At 39.0% G+C, this 21,625-nt stretch overlaps 1 protein-coding gene across 3 annotated transcripts in view; it reads left to right on the forward strand.

The window, feature by feature from the left end:
- TDRD7 (tudor domain containing 7) overlaps positions 1-21,625 on the forward strand; it is a 47,211-nt gene that overhangs the window by 19,644 nt on the left and 5,942 nt on the right. For all 3 annotated transcript variants that reach the window (XM_053931807.1, XM_053931809.1, XM_053931808.1), the window contains exons 6-11: positions 200-417; positions 14,320-14,897; positions 17,265-17,451; positions 19,025-19,136; positions 19,926-20,128; positions 20,272-20,406. In XM_053931807.1, coding sequence (XP_053787782.1) covers positions 200-417; positions 14,320-14,897; positions 17,265-17,451; positions 19,025-19,136; positions 19,926-20,128; positions 20,272-20,406 — 1,433 coding nt within the window. The remainder of the gene's footprint in view (positions 1-199; positions 418-14,319; positions 14,898-17,264; positions 17,452-19,024; positions 19,137-19,925; positions 20,129-20,271; positions 20,407-21,625) is intronic.

Raw genomic sequence — 21,625 nt, forward strand, 5'->3', positions numbered from 1 at the left:
AGTTATTTAATGTCTGAGATTTCCATAGTTCTTTGCCATAGGAAGTGACAGAACCAGCCATGCTGGGCAGGAGAGACGCATTTTAGAGTTGGTGCTGTGCTGGCAGCTCCCATGTTTAGTTTTTAAATACGGCGGTAATTATCTGTCTTTCTGTTTGTCAGGCTGTGTTTACTTCAAGGCTGCAATATTTTTTTAACAGATAGCTTGAATACATCCACTGCAGAGACACATATTGTTGCCCCTGGCTCTTCTGCTGCCGATGTCCATGAACTTCAAAGTCGCATTAAGGAGCTGCTGAGCAAGTATAGCAGCGGTGTCAGACTGTCAAAGATGCCTCAGATATATCGGGAAATGTACTGCGAGGACCTTAGCACAGAAGTGCTCTATCAGCTTGAGAACTGGCCTCAGGTGTGCACAGTAAGTGTTGAGCCATTTTTATGGAAAATGCCAGTACCCTATATATTTCTGAGTGTTCATTTACCAAGTTATTTTATGTGTACCTACATTTTCCTTCATGCTCTGTAGCAGTGACCAAAAACCCCACAGCCCCACCACTCCACTCCCAAATTGTAACCATGCCTTTTGAAACCCCAGAAAATCACTGTTGGCTGGACTAGGGTTTTGAACAAGGAAGGTCAGCCTTCGTGGTGTTCTGGAACAGGTGCTTGAGGTTGCTGACTTGCCACCTTTAACTAACCCCAGTACTGACAGTTCTAATAGCTGATGACAGGTGATGTCCATGCCATGTTTGTTGTTCTTGGTCTGGGTATTTTCCCCAATTGCTTTTTATGCTTTTCCTTGTTGGTGGGTTTACCTCCTCTTAAAGCTACAAGCTACCAACATCCTTTGTGAACAGTCTGAGGTCTAACTGTATTTATCTTTCTTTAGACTTTTCCAGAGGTCTTTCTCACATCTTAAGCCAAGGAATTTTGCTGTTTAAGTTAGGTTTATGATACAATAATAAATAAAATTGAAGAATAGTAATGCTGGGGGGAGAGATTACAGCTAAGCCCCTTTCTGCCCTCCTTCTGCCTGTTACCCCTTGATTACAAGGGGGTCATTGCATCTCTTATTAGGAACTGGTATCTGGCTGAGTGTCCACTTAGCGGTCTGACATGAGTTGCCATCACCACAGGGTGGAGAGGCTTCAGCTGCTGTACTTCTGTCTCTTCTTCTGCATTCACAGGTCATTTATGGTGTCATGCAACTTTGCATCAAGGCTTTGTTTAGCTTTACTTTAACAGGCCAGTGATATCAATGAAGACTTTCAACTTCTTTGGTATCTGTCAAACTGTGGCACAGAAGAGTATTGAAGTAATAAGAATATTTGTTTTCTTGAAGTACATTTTTTGTATGTCCTACTAAGTCTTTCTCATGTAAAAGCATTAAATGCCAAAAAAAAAAAAAAGAAAATAACTGAGTTGAATAACTGCTTTTCAGGAATAACACCATTTGCATGAATGTCTGGTATTCTCACAGATATATAAAATGTGTTTGTAGCACCTTACTACAGATACTAGAAATGTATGCAGTCAGCAGCAGTTTGTTTTGACGGTTGATGATTGGTTCCTGTGTTATCTACAGAGCAAGCTGGTATGTCTTGAATTGCTTAATTCATGCAGCAAATTTTAGTCTTTTTTGTAGCTAATGTTCCAGTCAGTCCTGTTCATCCAGGATCTTTGTTCTGTGTTCATTATCCATTTGCTTGTTATCTGTTGGGTCCATCTCTTTCATTCTAGCATGCAAATAAAGTCATTTAAGCATAAATAAGCACTGATTAAATCAATGGAAACATTGTAATACAATGGGCACAGTAAAACAGCAGTCAGAACTATCAAGTTATCTTGGCACAATCAGTCTTATTGTAGAGAACTGTTAATGAGCTTCTAAAGCTTGTCTCAGTTTATTGACTTACAAAATTGTAATTATGGCTCAGGCATGGAGAAGTTTGAACTGGGACTTCATATATGAAAGCTACTATATATCTCTTAAATATAATCAGTTCCTGGTTCAAACATATTGTCTGCAGATGTACAGCTTTGTAGAACCATTAAAATGCAGAAGACAGACTGTACTCCCCAGTGAAAGTAAAGATATCTTATATCTGAATTATTTCTGTCATGTTGCCTTCTTACACTGGGAGTGTCTGCCAGGCTCAAAAACATGCCTTGTGTTTCTTTTATTATCTTCTTAAAGAAGAACATTTTTTGTACAATTCTTGTACTCATTCTGATCAGTGTAGCATAGTTACAAACCAGCAGACAACAAACTTGCTACACTTTCAGTGTCTCCAAGCTTTTAATTTGAGGACTGTGCTTTGGAGAGTATTGCTTCTGAATAACTTTGCATCTCTAAAACTTCTGTTGGAAAGGAAGGAATTTTATCTAGGAAATTGTAATTTCCATGTTTTTACAACCATGGGTAATGGACATTTTTCCTATTTAAGGAGTTCAAGTCTCCAAATATCACTGTAAGTTGCAGGTTGATGATCTTGTTTTCAGTCTTCACCGTTCAGGCAGGAGGTACTGAGGCTGACTTTGTCTCCATTTGTCTGTTACCTCCCCTCTTTAGTTCAGCTTGGTTGAGCATCTTACTTGTAGCAATATATTTTGCACAGCTAAATGCAAAAGTACAGATTACCAAGTAGTGGCTAGCAGTCACAGATTGTAGCGCAGCCTTCATGAGCAGTGAGGCTGACACTAAATATGCTTTGTTGTCTAGACAGACCTCAGCCAGGAAAATAATCTGCTTCAACAGCTCTGGGCAGATCCACAGTGTTGCTGAATTGTTTGCTTTCACCTCCAGCACTTGTGCTTTGAAAAAAATGATGACTGGCAGTGACCCTCCCACCTTCACCTTTTTTTATCAGAATTTTTTACCTTTCTGTTTGACTAATTACTTTGTCATGTGTCTTCGAGCAGCTAGTGATCCCTGTTTTAGACTTGTAACTTCTGTCTAATTTCTTATCCTTCTACGTATTTTTGTCACAAGTCTTTCTCACAACTTAGCTGTTTTCTTAAAATTCTAAGCCAAAGTTACATAGTTTTACTGTGTTTGAGTTCAGCCTTGAATCCTTGGGATGCAGGCAGCTGAACCCCTGAGCATTTGAGCTCAGCCTTGAGTCATTGGGATGCAGCAGAGGTGTGAGAGGCATGTAGGCATGTAAATTAAAAAGTTCTTTTTTTTTTTTTTTGTAAGTCACAACCAAAAATTAATAATAAATTTGTATTTGGTACTGGCAACATGACAAAATAGTTCCCTTTGCAGTCTAAATATAAATCTCCTTACTGAGTTGTATGTATGTTTTAAGGGATTTTTTCCTTTTACATGCTCAGTTCTCCTCAGTTGCTTGAACTCTGTGAGTAATTCAGGCATGATGGTGATGCAGATATGGCAGTGCAAGAGAAGCCTAAACTCTTAGATCTTTTCTCAAAACTTTTGCTTCAATTTCCATGTTTTTTTTTTTTAACAAAAGCTTTTAGAGAATTAGGCAGTCCTAGGACATTAGGGAATGTCCTTGCATGGATGTGTATTTGGTTTAAAGACTGGAAATGGAGAAAGCCTGGAATGATTTACTTTCAGAAAGGCAAGTGGGATTCCTCAGGGGTAACACTTAGGCATATGCTGGTCAGAATTGTAACAAGTGAGTTGAAAAAGGATGTAAATACAAATTCAACTGGCTAATACTACAGGGCTGTTCAGAGTTATAAAGACCAGAGCTCTCTGAAGAGGTATGTAACCTCCTCATACTGTGTTTCTGGCCCATAAAATTTCATTGTAATCTTAATTACAGCCATGGACAGAAAGGACTCTTCTGACATTTTTAAAAAAGTGGGGTTTTTTCTGTGTGGACTTCGAAGCTTGGGAAAAAGAGATCTTGGCATTTATAGTAGCTTCATGCAAATGTTGACTCTGTATGGAAAAATGCAAGTGATAAGTATTTGCAAAATAAATAGGAGTATTTCAGTTGGAAGGAATCTATCAGTGATCATCTAGTCCAATTGCTTGACTATTTCAGGAATGACTAAAAGTTAAAACTTATTATTAAGGACATTATCTAAATATCTTTTGAACACTGTCAGGCTTAGGCCATCAACCAACAAGCCTGTTCCAGTGTTTGACCACCCCCTTGGTAAAGAAATGCTTCCTAACATCAAGTCTGAACCTCCCCTGACAAAGTAAAGAAATGCTTGGTAAAGAAATGCTTCCTAACATCAAGTCTGAACCTCCCCTGACAAAGTCCTCTGCCTAGGAGGCTGTATTTCCTAGTTGACTCACTGAGTACTTGTGACAAGAAGTTATTTCCTACAAACTTCACACATTTCCAAGATTTGCTTGTCACAGCAGTACAGTGTTTGCAGTAGATGTCTGGGAAGTTGCAATCTCCAGTAAGAACAAGATACCAACCCAGAGATTTCTCCTGAGTGCATGTTGGTAGCAGATACTACACCACTCCTTTGAAACCAGGGTCTCTCACCCATGTCATCGCTAATGGTAAGGGCTGTGCAGTCAAACCTCTCCTTTTTATACAGTGCAACTCCTCCACATTGCCTGCCCTACCCAGCCTTCCTGAAGAGCCTGCAGACCTCCATCCCAGCATGCCAGGTGTCACACTTGTTCCACTAAGTCTTGCTGACACCAAAGAAATCATAGCTCTGGGAACTAACCAGTGTTTGATGTTTATCCTGTTTATTTCTCATACTGTGTGTGTTGGTGTTCAACAAGTATTTCAGATGTGCTCCAAGATCAAGTCCAACTCTTGACCAAACACCTCATTGTCAGCCACGGCACTGGTTGTCAGTCCAGTAATTTATTGAATACCTCCAGGGATGGTGACTTGACCACCTCCCTTGGCAGTCTCTGCACTGCCTGACCTCCTTTTCAGTGAAGAAATTCCTCTTAATCTCCAACCTGAACCCTGCCCCTTGTGCAGCTTGAGTCTGTGTCCTCTTGTCCTGTCACTGGTTGCCTGGGAGAAGAGATGGACCCCCACCTGGCTACAGCCTCCTCAAAGGGAGTTGCAGAGAGTGATAAAAGTCACCCCTGAGCCTCCTCTTCCTCAGGCTGAACAACCCCAGCTCTTTCAGCCACTCCTCATAGGATTTACCTTCTCAAGCTCCAACCCTTCACCTGGTCCTTCACCCTTCTCTGGATTTGCTTCAGCATCTAAATGTATTTATTGTCATGAGGGGCCCAAAACTGGACACACAACTTGAGGTGTGGCCTCACCAGTGTTGAATATTAAGGGACAATCACTGCCCTGGTCCTGCTGGCCACACTATTGCTGATACAGGCCAGGATACCATTGGCCTTCTTGTCCACCAGGTGCTATTGACCAGCATTCCCCATTTTGCTAGGCAGCTTTCCAGGCATTCTACCCCAGCCTGTAGCACTGCATGGAGTTGTGACCCAGGGGCAGGACCTGACACTTGGCCTTATTGAACCTCACTCCTTTGCCCTTGGCCCATTGATCCAGCCTGTCCAGATCCCTCTGCAGAGCCTTCCTGCCCTCCAGCAGGTCAACATTCCCACAGGTTGCTGTCATCAATGAATTATGCTGAGAGTACAGTCAATCTCATACAGATCTTCAATAAAGATTTTAAACAGGATTGAGCCAAATACTAATTCCTGAGGAACACCACTAGTGACCAGCCCCCAGCTGGATGTGACACCATTCACCTCTATTCTCTGGGCCTGACTGTACAGCCAGTTTCTAACCCAGCAAAGAGTGCTCCTGTCCAAGCCGTGGGCTGCCAGCTTTTCCAGGAGTATGCTGTAGGAGATGGTGTCAAAGGCTTTGCTCAGCTCTAGGTAGACAACATCCACAGCCTTTCCCTCACCCTCTAGGGAGATGACCTGGTCAGGTTGGTCAGGCGAGACCTGCCTTTCCCCAAGTCTATGTTGTCTGGCCCCTATCCCTTGGTTGTCTGGCATGTGCTCTATATTCACACTCAAGATAATCTGTTCCATAGCCTTTGCCAGCACCAAGGTCAGGCTGACAGGCCTGTAGTTCTCCACATCTTCCTTCTAATCCTTCCTGTGGGTGGGCATCACATTGGCAACCTCCAGTCATCAGCCTCCTTGCTTATCCAGTACCAATGGTAAATGATGGAGAGCAGCTTGGCAAGTGCTTCTTCCAGGTCCCTTAAGTACTCTCAGGTGAATCTCATCCTGTTCCATATAGTTGTGAGCGTCTGAGTGGCACAGTGGGTCACTTAACAGCTGAACAGCCCATCATCCATCAGGACAGATGGATCCTATCAGACCCTATCATACTTTGTGCCTCAGAAGTTCTTCCATGTTTATAAAACCCAAAGTTTTGGTGAAAATACCAATCCTAGAGCCAATATTTTTGTACAATGAATAACAAGCAGATACCTTTTAATGGACAGAATGAAGGGATGTATGCATATTCAATTGATGCTGGAGTTGTCTTGTGGTAATGACTGCCTTAATCTTTCTGCTTGTTTTCTGAAGGAGATGGTAGAAAAATAACACTAGGATTCTGAATTTTAAAATTCCACTTGTGCTGGAAGAGATACATTTGCTTTTCAGCAGTTCTTGAACAAAGATGTTATTTTCTGTAAAATACTCTACTGGCTCTGGCTACTTACCAGATTAACTATTAGCTGTCAGAGGGCAGTCTTTTGTCTGTAATCTATCATTCCTCAGTCAGGTTTCTTACTGCTTTTTAATAAACATAAAGCTGAACAATAGGTAACACATGAGCATATTCTTCAGTGACCTTAAGTCACTATAGTGACTTTTAGTGAGTATATTGCCTGATGCTGTGTGAAAAGGCTCCTCAGACTGGAGACCATTTTCCTGGCTATTTACTGTGAGGAGGAGGCTTTACAGGGTAAAGGAGGGCTTGGTTTTCTTCACTTAAACTCTTGGATATCTGGTAAGGTGTTGGACAAGTCCCACAGTCTGTTAGTCTTGAAAATAAGTCACTGGAAAAAAATTGGAGGAATTAAGGGGGAAATTAGCATATTTTTTGTTTGCTGTTTTGGGGGCATTTGATTGGTTTATTGTTTAGCTTTTAGTTCGTTGTTGTTGTTTTTTGGTTTGTTTTTTTGTTTGTTTGCTTTTTTTTAATAGTACAAGTTGAAGGTTATCACTACAGAAAGGTAGAGAATTTTTAGACAAGAATGAGATCTGCATGAGACAACAATGAGATGTTGCTTAATTGACTGGTAGGATGTTTTGTTTATTTTAACTTTTTTCAGCTGTATTTAGTTCTCAGATTCATATTTTACATTTATACATGTTGGGACTTTTTGCAGAAAGTGGAACTAAAGGCTTGGTAGAATGGATTAGATGCTAAATAAATTAACAGAAATAGAACTGAGACTGTTGTATTCTGAATCTGGTCCTGGGCAGTACACTATGTCTTAACAAAATAGGTACTACATACTAATGCATCAGGCAGCTGAGTTTTTACTGTAATATTCAGAGTGAATTAAACAGGTATACTCAGAAAAGAGAAGGATTGCCACAGCAGAGAGTTGTATTGCTTGAGAAATTATGGTTTTGTCAGGTCTTTACTCTCAGGGAGGGACTTTCTATATCACAGTTAAGCTTTGTGAAGCAAAAGTCATCCTTCTAAACAGAGAAACAGACTTGAAAGAATAAAAAATCCAACTCTAATGTACTTTGTACAACTCTAATGTCTCTTTGTATGGAGGAGACAATGGAGCAGGCTATCACACCTGGCAGTACATATGAATGAAAGCTCACACTTTTACACAAACCCTGAAAGCTGTTTCCAGTAGATGAGTTCTTGAATTACAGTAACTTTCTTTTACCATGCTCATTGAAGAAATCGGTGTTTAGACACAGAGCCAGTAGCCATTTAGAACAGAGTTCAGGGAACACAAGACATGTTCTACCTAAAATGTAATTAGATGTGCTGTACATACTTTAGCACAGAGCAGACTACAGTTGGTGTCAGTCTCACTGATGGTGTCATAGCACATGTACAAATGAGCCAGTTGAGGACAGAAGATCGAGAATGACTTTGCTGTCCAAACACAGTGCTAGAACAGGCTGTAAATCGATATACCTGAAACTCAGTCCTGATGATGAGTGGTTAGACAACACAATGAGCCACCAAATGGCAGACTTCATTTGACAGCATCTTTCCTTATTCCTGCAACCCGTGTATCTCCTGTATGTTAAATCTTGTCCTTTTTTGACCTTGTAGAAGAAGTTCAATGCATTATGAGGTAAAGAGTATTACAACCAAAAAGAACTGCTGACAAAGTTGTATGCTGATCCTCAGTGCTGGCATAAAGATGTGAGGAATAGAGGCAACCCTCAACAGTATGGAGTTGTTAGATTGACTCAGCTGTCTTATCACATCACAGTTTCCTTTGTAATTGTGTATTTTCAGAAGCCAGAGTCTCGTAAGCACAAGGAACTGGAGAACAAGTATCTTCACTGTGATGTGCAGGGTAATGGAGTGGGAGGGCAAAGAGGATGGGCAAGGGGGTAATCTAAAGACACTCTTGAACTTTGTAGAGCTTACCATCCCAGCTCTGAACATGAGCTGAACCTGAACAGAGGATATCTTGACGATAGGGATTCTTTAGTTTAAAAGAAAATACAAAAATATACTTAGTATGATTTGCATTCTAACATTTCAGGTAAGTACAGAAGAAATGACTATCAGAAACAGAATCACTGAATCACTGAGGTTGGAAGGGACCTCTTTTGATTACCTAATGGAACCTCCATGCTCATGCAGGGTCACCTGCAGTCTGTCCATGTCTGTATCCAGTCATGTCTTTAACAAAGGACATGCTACAGCTTTTCTGGCCAACATATTCTAGTCCGATTTCATCTTTCCAGTTGACATGAGGCTTGGCTAAAAACAAGCGTTTTGATGTGTTCTTTTGTTTCTTAGGATAAGAAGATAGGTATCATAGCTTCCAATGCAAAATAATCAATTGCATATCAGACTAGAAGCTGTAAAAGCTGGAGTGGATTCCAAGGATTAGCTGTAACTGGATGATGTAAGAAGCTTCCACATCCTTCTAAGGAAAAGCTCCTTACTGAGTGATGCCACTATGTGCAGTGGGAATCTTCAGCCTTTCAAGAACACTGGCCAAGTCTGTTTTTTTCCTCAGATTTGGTTGCTCTGGACACATCCTCCAGCAGTTCAGTAGCTTAAGCTCTATTGCTTTCAGAAGCAGCTACTTGGTTGCTCTGGACACATACTCCAGGAGTTCAGTAGCTTAAGCTCTATTGCTTTCAGAAGCAGCTACTTGGAAGAACAAGGAGAAGTTGAATGTTAATGTTGAAACATTGCCTGGAGAGACCTGTACTGTAGAGGGATGGGCAAAACCAGTGGGACCTGAAGTTGTGGTGGCTGCCAGTGACAGAGAAGAAGTGCTGTCAGCCAGTGAGTAGATGCAAGGTAGTGCTGATCAAGGCCAGAAATACCTTCCTCGCTGCTTTGAGCTCCAGCTTGCTAGGAGTTTAACTTCATGTATTGTTGAGGAAGGTCAGATAGATTAGAGCTGCCTTCACACTGAAGTGTTTGTCTAAGGTGCCTGTTACTAAAATGTTTCTGTGTACAGTCTGTAGTACGTATACTGTGGTAGTTGGCTTCCATTGTTGCATATTTAAATCCGATCTAAAAGAACTCCTGCACCACACTTCCAAATAATTCTTCTCAGTGAATCAGAGTGATAGTTCTGATTTGTATTTTAGAGCTGTCTTTGAGAACCTTTTGGATACCAAAAATCGTGGAGCCAGACTTCTTGTTTGCCACATAAGATGAGACTCTGTCATCTGACATTAAATGCTAACTTCCTTTGCGGGTTTTCTTTTCTTACCTTGCAGAAGAATAGCAGAAAATAACTGCATATGCTAGTTTGAATGTACCATTGAAACTGAAGGACATTGACTAGCAACTCTCATTTCAAGGATGTGTTTTCTCCACTTCCTTCTTGGAAACTGTTGATGCTGCAGGAGGTTACCAATTACACACAATTAAGCAAGGCTGGCATTGGAAAGTGGATACTTTCTTTAGTTTATATATGTTGGTCAGTGGATTTTTTGAACATTGTCAAGCATATATGTGCAAAGCTTTTATCCTGCCAATACATAAAGGAGCATGTCTGCCTTTGTCCTCACTATATGTGTATGTCAAAACAAGGGGATTTGCTCTTTCACATTTCACTCAATTGCAGTGTCAGTATTTATCTTGGGAGTATTTTTTTATTTGAACTTTTATTATTTGAGTCTCTAGATTTCAGTTTTTAAGAGCTGCCTCTGTTATTCAAGTCCAGGAAATAAATATTATTCTCCTGTGTAGAACGTCTTCACTCTCTGATAATTCATTCTGCCAGCTGTTTCCTCTGCTTTGTGCTCTGTAATAGAGAACAAACAAGAGGCAAGGTCATAAAATCACAGAATATTCTAAGTGACCCACAAAGATCATTAAATACAACTCTTAGCCCTGTGCAAGACATCCCCAAGAATCATGCTATGTGCCTAAGAGTGTTGTCCAAGTGCTTTTTGAGGTCTGTCAGAGCACTTCCCTGGGGACCCTGTTCCATGCTCAAACCATCCTGTGGCTAAAAAATATTTTTCCTGGTATCCAACCTAATCATCCCCTGACACAACTTCAGACCATTCCCTCTGGTCCTGTCACTGGTCACCAGAGAGAAGAGATCAATGCCTACTGCTCCTCTTCCCCTTCCCTCAAGGAAGTTGTAACTGCACCTCAGTTTCTTTTTCTCCAGGCTGAACAGAACACATGACCTCAGCCAATCCTCATATGGCCTTTACCTAAGGCCCTTTTCTACCTTCGTTGTCCTCCTCTGGATGGTCTCTAACAGCTCAATGTCTTTTTTCCATTGTGTCACCCTGAACTTCCCCCAGCACGTGAGGAGAGGCCACCCCAGTGCAGAGCAGAGCAGGACAGTCCCCTCCCTTGCCTGGCTGTGATGCTGTGCCTGATGCACCCCAGGACACGAGTGGGCCTTCTGGCTGCCAGGGCACTGCTGATACATGTTCAGCTTGCTACTGACCAGAACACCCAGGTCCCATTCCATGGTGCTGCTCTCCAGTCTCTTGTCCCCAGTCTATACACACATCCAGGGGTACCTCATCCTAAGTGCATAATCCAGCACTTCCCCTCATTAAACTTCATACTGTTAGTGTTTGCCCAGCCCTCTAATTGATCAAGGTCAGTCTGCAAGTCCTCCCTGCCTGTGAGGGAGTCAACAGCTCCTCCCAATTTTTTATCTTCTGTGAATTCGCTTAGTGCTCCTTCCCAGGGTTCCTAAGCATCCAGGTCATTTATGAAGCTGTTGAAGAGCACAGGGCTGAAGATGGAGCCCTGTGGAACCCCACCAGTGATAGGTCACCAGTCTCATGTCATCTCATTTGCTGTAACCCTTTGCACCTGACCCATAAGCTAGTTGCTCACCCATCCCATTATGTGTTTATCCAGCTGTGGGCTGGATGTTTTGTCCAGAAGGACACTGTGAGAGCCAGTATGGAAAGCTTTACTGAAACCCAAAAAGATTATATCCACTGGATCAGTTAAGTGGGTTGTCTTGTCATAAAATGAAATTGAGTTTGACAAGCAGGACTTTATCCTCATGAACCTGTGCTGGCTGTGACAAATTACTGCATTGTCTTTCAAGTGTTTCTCAGTACCTTCCACTATAATAATGTGCTTGCAGAGCTGGGCTGGTAGCCATACTAATGGGGAGTACCTTGAAGGCAAATCTGTAAACTCAGCAGGAAACTTGGTTGAGACATTTGTGCTTAAGAAAGGGGGCTGTTTTGAAGTGCTGCTCACAAGTGGCGCCATTTGCTTGTTATTAAAAGTTTCTGTGGCCTTGAAAGTGATGTGATTCCTGGAGATGTTCTGAGCAGGGCCAGAATTTGGACTCAGTGATTCTTGTGGGTTTCTTCTCACTCAGGATATTCTATGTTTCTGTGATTCTAGTGATGCCAACCTGTGCTTATTTACACTGAAGCAATCTGAAACAATTTATTGAAAATAGCATTTTGCTGTCTCTAAATGGTTTGCACAGTTAGCATATACAGCCTCTTCAAAACTGAACTTCAGTGTCTAGAACACCCCAGAGCTATTATTGGAGTTAAGAGGCTTAAAGATCTCTGAGGATCTTCTCTCCTCAGTCTGCTGCTGGGCTTTAGAGTGTAAGGGTTTATAGTCCTGTCAGCAAAAATTTATTCAGCTCTGTTGCAGCTCTATTTAAAGAGCAGTAGCCAAGAGAAGGGATACATAAAGGTAGACCTCTGCATCCAGCTTCTTCCAGGATGAACTGCCATATGTTCCAACACAGCATTCTCAAACAAATTGTTGTCTTGATAATGTTAAATATTTTCTGGAGCTAAATGTTTCCTTGGCTGGTCATGTAAATGAATTCCTCAGCCTTGTCCATGGACACATGGGACATCCTTATCAATTCCTCTCTATCTAGGATGTCATTATCTGATTTTTTTGTCTGCATGACTTGATATACTTAGGTCTCCTGACCATGTATCAAAGCCTTCACAAGGCTTTGATAAGTTTTTTGTTTGGTTCTATTTTTAACTGAACTCCTTTCTTCTCTTGTGGTGGAAAGGGCACTGGAAGATTCCTCATATCAGAGGGTACAAATGTAGGTGTTTTATGTCAGGAATCATTGAAGGCAACTTGGTCCTTCTAGGTTTTACTGCCAGACATGTTTATTGTCTCTTATATCAAGCTGAGTAGCAGAGATGCCCAAGAACTTTGCTTTTTTTATGTCTTATTCTTGCAGAAAGTATCTCCATTTTGGTTTTTCACTGATAGAGAATAATTTAGGCATGCTACCAGGAATGTGTGAAGGTTCTCTAACATGGTTAATATTTTTTTTATATCTGTGAAAATTATTTCCTTTGTGTCATGCTAGTAGACCAAGACCTCTTCTCAATAACCTTTTCACAGATTGTTTTGGCACTAGCCTAGACAATGTAATGCAGAGCAAGTGTATGGAAATGCAGTTCATTTCCGGACTATTAACTCAGATCATGTGGCAATTTGGGCTAAGTGTGATGTGGTATACATGGGACAAAATACATGGTTCTACACACAGCAAAGGCCATTTGATTATTTTTCAATGTATTGTAACTCAGTATTTGTTTCTTGCTAATGTTATCTTGATAATGAGTGATATGTATTATTCTTTTTCTGTAAAATACCTGAAAATTGTTCATTTCTTTGATTATTCATTATGCTTTGATTGTATGTTACTAGGACAGAGCTGCAAGTAATTAGTTGGGCAAGGTTTATGAAGTTCTGATGGGTGTGGACATTAATAGGGTGGAGGTGAAAGCTACCCCTGAGTAGTAAGTAGCAAGTAATTCAGCTGCTTCACGTTTTTTCATTGATCTGCTATTGAAAATTACTTTGATTAGAGTTGTTTCCTCTGACAAAGGAACTTCAAAGTGGAGCTACATTTCTTTATTTTTCTTCCTTTGGGACCAATGTGAAAACACTAAGACCTTTTGTTATCTCAATTTTACATAGATTCCTGCTAAGCTATGGTTAGATTAATCTAGATTGAAACTGCAAAGCTTTAGGAAGCAGAATTTTATTGTGAGTTTGTGGCTACAATTCTCAAACAGTACCTTCAATGTTGTGACTTCAGACTATGTGATATGCTTATAGCAAAGGGTGGATATGTAGGGACTGGCAAAATATGTGGTTCTGAAGGAGGCTGGGGGCATGATTTAAAAGGGTCTAATCAATTTTATTATGAAATTTATTACGAACCAGAAATTTCTTCCTTGATTTCAGAACTTTTATAAAGAAAACTAATTCCCTGAGCATGACAGCAGATAGCATGCCTGACAGCACTGCCTGGCAAGCGTCCTCTTGTTTTTGAAGTACAGAATCAAATCTCCTTTCCCTCAGAAAACTGAGAGAAACTTTTGTTTATGATCTGCTTGTCTGTGGGGAAGACTGGGGAGGTTAACATGAAAAGATGTAAATTTGTGAAGGGTGTCACCATCTTCTGGTCCTGCTAGGAGGAAAGAGAGACTGTACTTCTTTGGAAGCAAGTCCCAGTTATATTGCATAGATTAGCTATTTGCCTATTACTGATGTACTCATATGGGTTTGGAACCCTTCAAAACAGAGAAGGAAGCATTACAGGAAATGCTAACCTGTAGTAACTGCCTCAAGCTTAGCTCCCTGTGGATGTTCTCTTCAAAGTCTGTATAAAATGCATGTTATAAAAGTGTAATTTGCAAAACAATTTAGTGTTAGAGATGCAACTGATTATTGACTCTTTTTTGTTTTCCAAGGTGGAGTTGATACACAGAGGTGATCAAATTGATGGACTTCTTTATCCTGTTAAGAAAATACCACCGACAGCAAAAAGGCAAGAGCAAGAAAAGGCATCTCAGAATGTTACTTCACCAAAAGTAGACCCTTTGTTAAAACCAAATATGGAGACCACACCTGCATCACTCAATAGCGACTTCAAGGCAAAAGTTGTTGGCATCTTGCTGAAGTATTCCAATGGTCTTTGGGCTCATGCACTTCCCAAATTGTACCAAGACACTTACCAAGTAAAATTTCCAGAAGACATTCTAAATAATCTAGAGTTACTGTCAGATGTATGTGTTGTGGACTATGTGTCTGAAGTCCCCAGAAAGGCGATCCTCTATGCTAAACCCCAGAGATGCATTGATGAAAATCTGAATGTCACTGAGAAAGTCAAGAGGCATGATGGTGTGAAGGCCACAGCTGAACAGCAGTATGAAGAATCCAAGGACCAGTACCTAGAAAACATAACTGTTCCTTCTCTAATTATTCCGTCAGAAGGATCTGTGTCCATCATGGTGTTAGAATTGAAAAACACTAATGAGGTCCTTATTAGGCAAGTTTGTATTTTGGAATCTACCTTTTTTGCTTTATTTATAAAGCCACACATTCATATTGTGCAGGCTGCCAGAAAAAAATAGATTAACAGGAGGCTTCAGGACTTTATTATTTACTTATTTTGCCAATGAAAATTAAAAATCCTTTTGTTTGTGTGTTTAAATGGAAATTTTCTGAAACTTTTTCTGTCCTGAACCAATCACTTTTATCATTAGCTTTAGCTTGTCTGAGAATCAAGGCAGATTTAATTTGCTATTGGAAGACTTTATAAAATAATCCCACTACAATACGAAACAGTATTCAGATACTACTATTGTGCTTATTAAAATAATTTTTGCTTCTATAACTTGCACTAACTAGGCATGACTTGAGTGCACTCAGATTCCACTTATGGAAAGATGAGCTTTCTTCCAGCAAAAAACTACTAGTGTTTCTTGATTTAGTTCCTAATCAGCCTGGTCTAAGGGGACAATGTAAGAAGTGGATTGTTATATTACATCTGTTACTTCCAGCCTGCTGTACTCATGTCACTTAACTCTACAAAACTTTCCTGTACGCCTTTTAGTTCTGGCATCATTTATAACTTACTGTCCATGTGGAGTAATGGTTCTTAGCGTTCTAATCTGTTATTTTAAGGATGTTTCCACTAAGTATTTGGGATGAATACTTTGAATACCGTGGATTAAAATACCATATGACATTGTTGAGTTGAGGGTGATAATATAAATATTTCTCTACAAAGCAGCTGTTCCCAAATTTTGAACCATGTTTCATGGACAATATTGAAGTTTCTCAGTTTGTCAGCTCTGTGTAGGTACATGATGATAATTAGTGGTTTCTTGATCCTAGTTACAAAAATTACTACTCAGGGTTATCCATGTACTTCATGGGCAAGGTCTTTTATCCTGATATGATGAAACTAGCCCTGAAGGGATTAGTGTTTTTTGCCATGACAAGAAAATGTTCATGTAGACATATAGGGAGGAAACAGTGCATGGGCTCTTATTTTCTTACATGTCCTATCAGCCTATTTCTGCTGACCTACACAAGAGCTATGTAGCAGCTGTTGGTTGATGTTGATTTTTGCAGGATCAATAAAATCAAGATTCCTATTTCTATCTCAGGGATGGAGCAATATCTCTTTACTTTCTTGGTATGTGGCTAAGTTTTTTGTCTGAAACCTTTCACCTGCAGTACAAGTGAAGGCAAAGCTGAAAGGTGCTGGTTTTGGTGCCATTTCAGTTTTGAGACATGGATTCTCAAAGAATTGTGATGTAGTCAGAATAAAAGTGACATGATAGAAACACTCCTAGATATTTACTAGGCATTCACAACAGAGTGTTTGAAGGCAGAGCTGATATACTAGGTACTGCACTTGAATTCTCACAAGAAATAATGAATAAAATAGTGAATGAAGCAAGAAATTCTGAAAGATTCTTCTGGTTTCTGTTGAGTTGCTCTGACTGTTTGTTAAGTATCTTTATGAAACAAATGTTCAAGAAACTTCTAAGTCACACAGATGTGACTGCCACCGCACTTTATCTCCATTACAAAGTAGATAAATGTTTGCACAGAAACAAAAAGGCTGTTTCAAGGAAAATCTGACTTCCCTGGAACGTGGTCAGATTTAACATAATCTTTATAACAGAGTTATGATATCATGTTGTATTACAATATCTGCACTATCTCTGGGCATATAATTCAAACTATATGGTAGAATTGAGTAGTATCATGCTCTCTATGAACAAGCTGAAACAGTAACTAGTAATACAAATTTGTGGGTAAGTTTTCCTTTTGACTGCTCTAATCTGACTTGTCTCTGAAGCACTAAGAACTTCCCATTTCAAATTTCCAGAAAGTTTTTGTACTTAATTTAAGAAGACCTGTGTAACACAAACAACATTAATATGAACCATTAGGTTAGCAGACAAATATCAAGATGTACCTGTTGTATGAGAGAAAACAGCACTTGGTTTAACAGCTAATTTTAAAAGATAATTTAGATGCTTTGGTTTGTGAAAACCTTAGTGAAAACCAGATTAAGATGGTGATTGCTAGTGACAGAGTAACTTTTTTTTCTAAAAAGAGAGGAGTTTGGACATAAATGTCTTGGGAAATGTATATAATTTATTCATATATGCATGTAAATGTTCTTATGTTTTTATTCAGCTTTTTTTGAAGTTGCATCCCAACTCTTGTGATTTTTTTGTTTGATTGGTTTTTGGTTTTTATTTATTTGGGTTTTTTTTGTGGTTTTGTTGTTGTTTTTTTTTTTTTTTTTTTTTTTTTTTTTTTTTTTTTTTGTGGTTTTGTTTGTTTGTTTGTTTGTTGTTTGGTTTGGTTTGGTTTTTGTAAAATATTATAGGTATGTGGGCAAAGATTATTCTTCTGCCCAGGAAGAAATGGAAGATGAAATGAAAGCATATTACAGTCAGAACAGTACAGTGTCACCAGCTCAGTCTCTGAGTGTTGGGCAGCTTGTTGCAGTACATGCTGAAGAAGATGCCTGGTTGCGTGCACAGATAATTTCTCTAGAAGACAACAGAGTAAAGGCAAGCAATTACCTCTTCTGGCACTTGGAGAAAGAATTGAGACAAGCTTGTTTTTTAGATACACAGTTAATTCTTAAATATGCTGCACTAGTATTCTTTCTTTTCTTGCCCTGAAGTACTTCTGTTTCAGGTATATGAGAAATTAAGGCCTTGTCTAAGTTATATGATTGACAAAATTAACTGGTCTTTCAGGTTTTTCTCCAGTAGTTTGAGTTTGGAAGTTTTGGTTTTGTTTTTAAAGGAGCTGGGCCCTATAGCACTTTGGTACTGAAAATGTACCTTTGATAGGAGGAATGGTTTGAGGGGGACACAGGAAGAGAAAGGGAAGGACAACATTAATTTGCTCCTAGATCTTGGATCTTGTCTGATGTCTTCTACTTAAATATCTCCAACATGTACTAAATAGAAAAGAAAAAAAAAAAAGAGAAAGGGTATACTTTCCCCTTCCAGGCAGATCTGGTGTTTTGGGAGTTGGGAGTTATGTCGTATGCATTTTAGTTAAACCCCATTGACATTATTTAACTCCTCTGTTAAAATTTTTCTATACCAAACAGACTTTTTTTGCCATCTGCAGTGAAATTAGAACATATATTAGAAGTAGAAAAAAAGTTTAAAACTGCTCAGTTATTTCTTGTCTATTCAGTATTAATGATACATCCTTAAATTTTTGTTTCTTTCTCCAGTTATGTCACCCAGCCTTCGTTAACATACTTTGAAAGTTGAACCATTTTATAAATACTGAATTTCACTACATGTATTAGAATTGAGTTTTTTCTGAAAGTTAGTATGATACCTTTCAGATGTGAATTGGAGTTGGGTGTCAAAACTTGGTCTTGCGCATGAGAGTTCTTTTGGGTTTAGAGAAGTGGCAAGAAAATTAGTTGCATGCTTGCTTCTAATTTCTCCCTAGTCAGAGCTATCAGCCCAAAGCAGGCTGCTGCTTTATTGCAGCTTTTGCTGATTGTTCTCTGGCACAGTGTTCAGACCTCCTTTTTAATATTTGCTATGCAGATATTTTGCAAGATAGAATTTCGAAAAAAAAGTTGTAGGAAGTCCCATCAAAGCCTTCTTTCTGAAACTTTAGCTCCAGTTATTTGCTGCCAGTAGTAGTTTCCATTCTAGTTTCCTGCATTGACTGTGGTATTTATATCAAAGACAAGACAAGCTTAAATCAAAATTATTCTCTTAATGCTGTAAAAACAACAGCCAAAACTTGTAATGGCACCTAAGTGGTATTTGACTTTTCAACACTTTGAAAACTTTGTAAATAAAAATTGTGACTTTATTACCTTTCTTCACATAGTTTGAGATAATATATGCTGAATTCTTGTAGCACAGTTCCTGTTTAAAGTTGAGATTCTGTAGAACAGTTGGAGAGGATGGTTTTATAGAGATATTGAGAGGGAGGCTTTCCCTGAAAACATGAAATTAATAGTACTAAACTGGCAAAAAGTAATTTGTCTGTGGGTGTATAGAGAATGTGGCAACCAAATACATTCTCCTTAAACTCAAGGAAACATACTTACAATTATATTCATGATCTCATTCTTTTAATTCCCTTTTCCATTGTCAGGTATACTATGTTGATCATGGCTTCACTGAGTTTGTTGAAAGCAACAGTGTGTGCAGACTACAGAAACAGTTCAGATCACTTCCTTTTCAAGCTGCAAAATGTAAACTGGCAGGTAAGAGAAAGCAAGTGCTGACTGCACACATACTTAATGTTATGCTTATTGTTGGCACAACTTATGTATTGAAGCCTCTGGGAGTTCTGATCCTTTTTTGTAATAGTTCTGTATGTGTTTGATAGATTTTGTTCAGCTCAGATAGTCTAAGCAGGCATGGGTATGCATGGAAAGAAGGAAAAGGAAGGAAGAAAGGATGTGAAGAAGAGTTTTACAGAGAATCCTTGATATTAGAAGATGATTTTATCCTGTACCTCTGTAATGGAGCTTAATTGTTTCTACATTTAACATGGATGTCTTTGTCCCTTTAATATACATGAGCCTAAAGAAATAAAAGGAAACATTTAAAGTAAAGGAAACGTACAACATTTTTTTCCATAAATGAGGTACATCTGTTGTGACCAAATTAGGCAATATTTCTAAATATTTATTTTATTTAATCTGTTCAATTATTCTGAAGTGATCCTAGTGCTATTAGAAAGGTAAATTTATTTACCTTTCTACGACGAGTAGGCCTTTTTAACTTTTTAAAAATATTAAATTTTAAATATGTGAAATTGCTGTGAATGAGCTTGTCTTACTTGGTTGGTTGATTTTTTAATACTTGGATGCTTTCCATTTTTTTCTACACATTTGCCTCAGTTCTTTATGAAGAGAGTCTTCTTATTTTCTATTGTGCCCTTTCCGTAAGATGGCTTTCTCTGATAAAAAGGTAGAAATTAAGTAGATTGCAAGTAGTAGGGGTGCAGTAGAACTTCTGTAAACAAAAAGGTATGATGTGTCTTACAGGACTGGAAGCCTTCTGTGATGATCCTGTCCTAGTAAAGGCTGTGGAATCACAGACATGCTTCAAGATATTTGCTGTGGAAATACTGGAAAAGAGTGATATTCCTCTTCTTGTTCTCTATGACACTTCTGGAGAAGATGATATCAACATCAATGCTACTTGTATGAAAGCATTGTATGACAAGTCCCTTGAACTGCGCCTACAGGTACCATTGTCCTGTTTCCTCCTTAATTATTAAATATTGTTGACTGTTGAGGTCTTAGATGGACAAAAAACAGTAGTCAGAAATTTGCTAAATTTTGTGTGGGTATTTTTTTTCCCATTCTTGTCACACTCTTACTGTTGCAGGTAGATGCACTATATACCAATGTCAGAGTAACTAGCGTTTCCTCTGATGGGAGCCTGTATTGTCAAGTGCCATCCAAAGGCCTGTCTAGACTTTCTGATATATTGCAGAAACTAGAAGACTACTTTCTTTACAAGGTAAGTTCCATGGTAAAGGAAGTGGTGAAGTCGTGCAGTATTTCTCCAGAGAGTACTAATAATTTTCCTTGCACATAAGTTTTAAGTTTCTGTGGTAGCCATAGACTGTTCAAAAAGGCTAGAAGTTCTCTTTCTAATTTGGGGTTTTTTGAGGTGCACCTTTCAGTGTGAAAAGTGTCTTTTGATGCTTTCTTTTCAACGTCAAAGTGATGTATAGGAGACATTTTGAAAAGTCTTAAGTTGCTTTAAAATAAGCATGTGGCACAGAAGTCTAATGTTCCACCAGCCCTTTACAGATACATGCAACAATCCTTATTAGACTCAAGGGAATTTAGGCCAAAGAGAACAAATTTTAAGAGAATCTAATTTGTAAGAATTAAGATTATCAATTTTGTTGTTCAGCTGAGCCTGACAAAATCAAATCATGCAGTGCAGATCCTTGGAGGTCCTGCTAGAACTGCTGCTTGTGAAACTACACTGTCAAAGTGTTTTAGCTGTAGAAGTTGAGCTTTAGACCTGTTGTGCAACCATCTGGAAATATTTTATGCTGAACGCATTTCATTTGTCAGGATTCAATTTCAAGCAAGCTAAAATCTGAAAGAAAGTGTATAAATATTTTGCTAAAGTTGCTAAAGTTTAGCAACACAAGTTCCTAAAAGTTGCTAAAATATTTAGCAACATAAAGACACTAAGGAAGGTAGCCATATAGGTGTTTCAAGAGTTGGTATTCTTGGGAGAGAGTGCTTGATATTTTCTTGCTGTTATCAAAGAAAGAGATTGTTCTTCAGATTCTTTTAATATCAGGCTTTGCAGCTTATCTGGAGGGTCTTAACTCATTTTGCCCAAGAATTTAAACCTAGTAAGGTGTTGATTGTTCTTCAAATGGAGTTTCCCTACTTTTTATAGTATAGCCATTGTCTTGTTATATTATTTAGGATTATCATGGTGCCTATCACCCCTATGAGACTTTGATTTGAGTTAGCAGTAAATTTGGTTTGTTATATGTCTCAAGAAATTGTTTGTTCTAGAATATAAGCTAGGAGCTTCTTCACTTGTCTGTCATAGCTCTTAACTGCTCTTGCTTTTCAAGTCAAGTAATTATTGGTGATTTCCTAGTCTGTTCACAAATGTGGCTTTTTACCCCTGGCACATGTTCTCCCAATTTCCCTGTAAGATACAGAGTTTGGGATTAAAAGATTTACCAACTGGGGAAGCTTAA

Source organism: Vidua chalybeata, chromosome Z (genome assembly GCF_026979565.1).
Source record: "Vidua chalybeata isolate OUT-0048 chromosome Z, bVidCha1 merged haplotype, whole genome shotgun sequence".
NCBI classification, from domain to species: domain Eukaryota; kingdom Metazoa; phylum Chordata; class Aves; order Passeriformes; family Viduidae; genus Vidua; species Vidua chalybeata.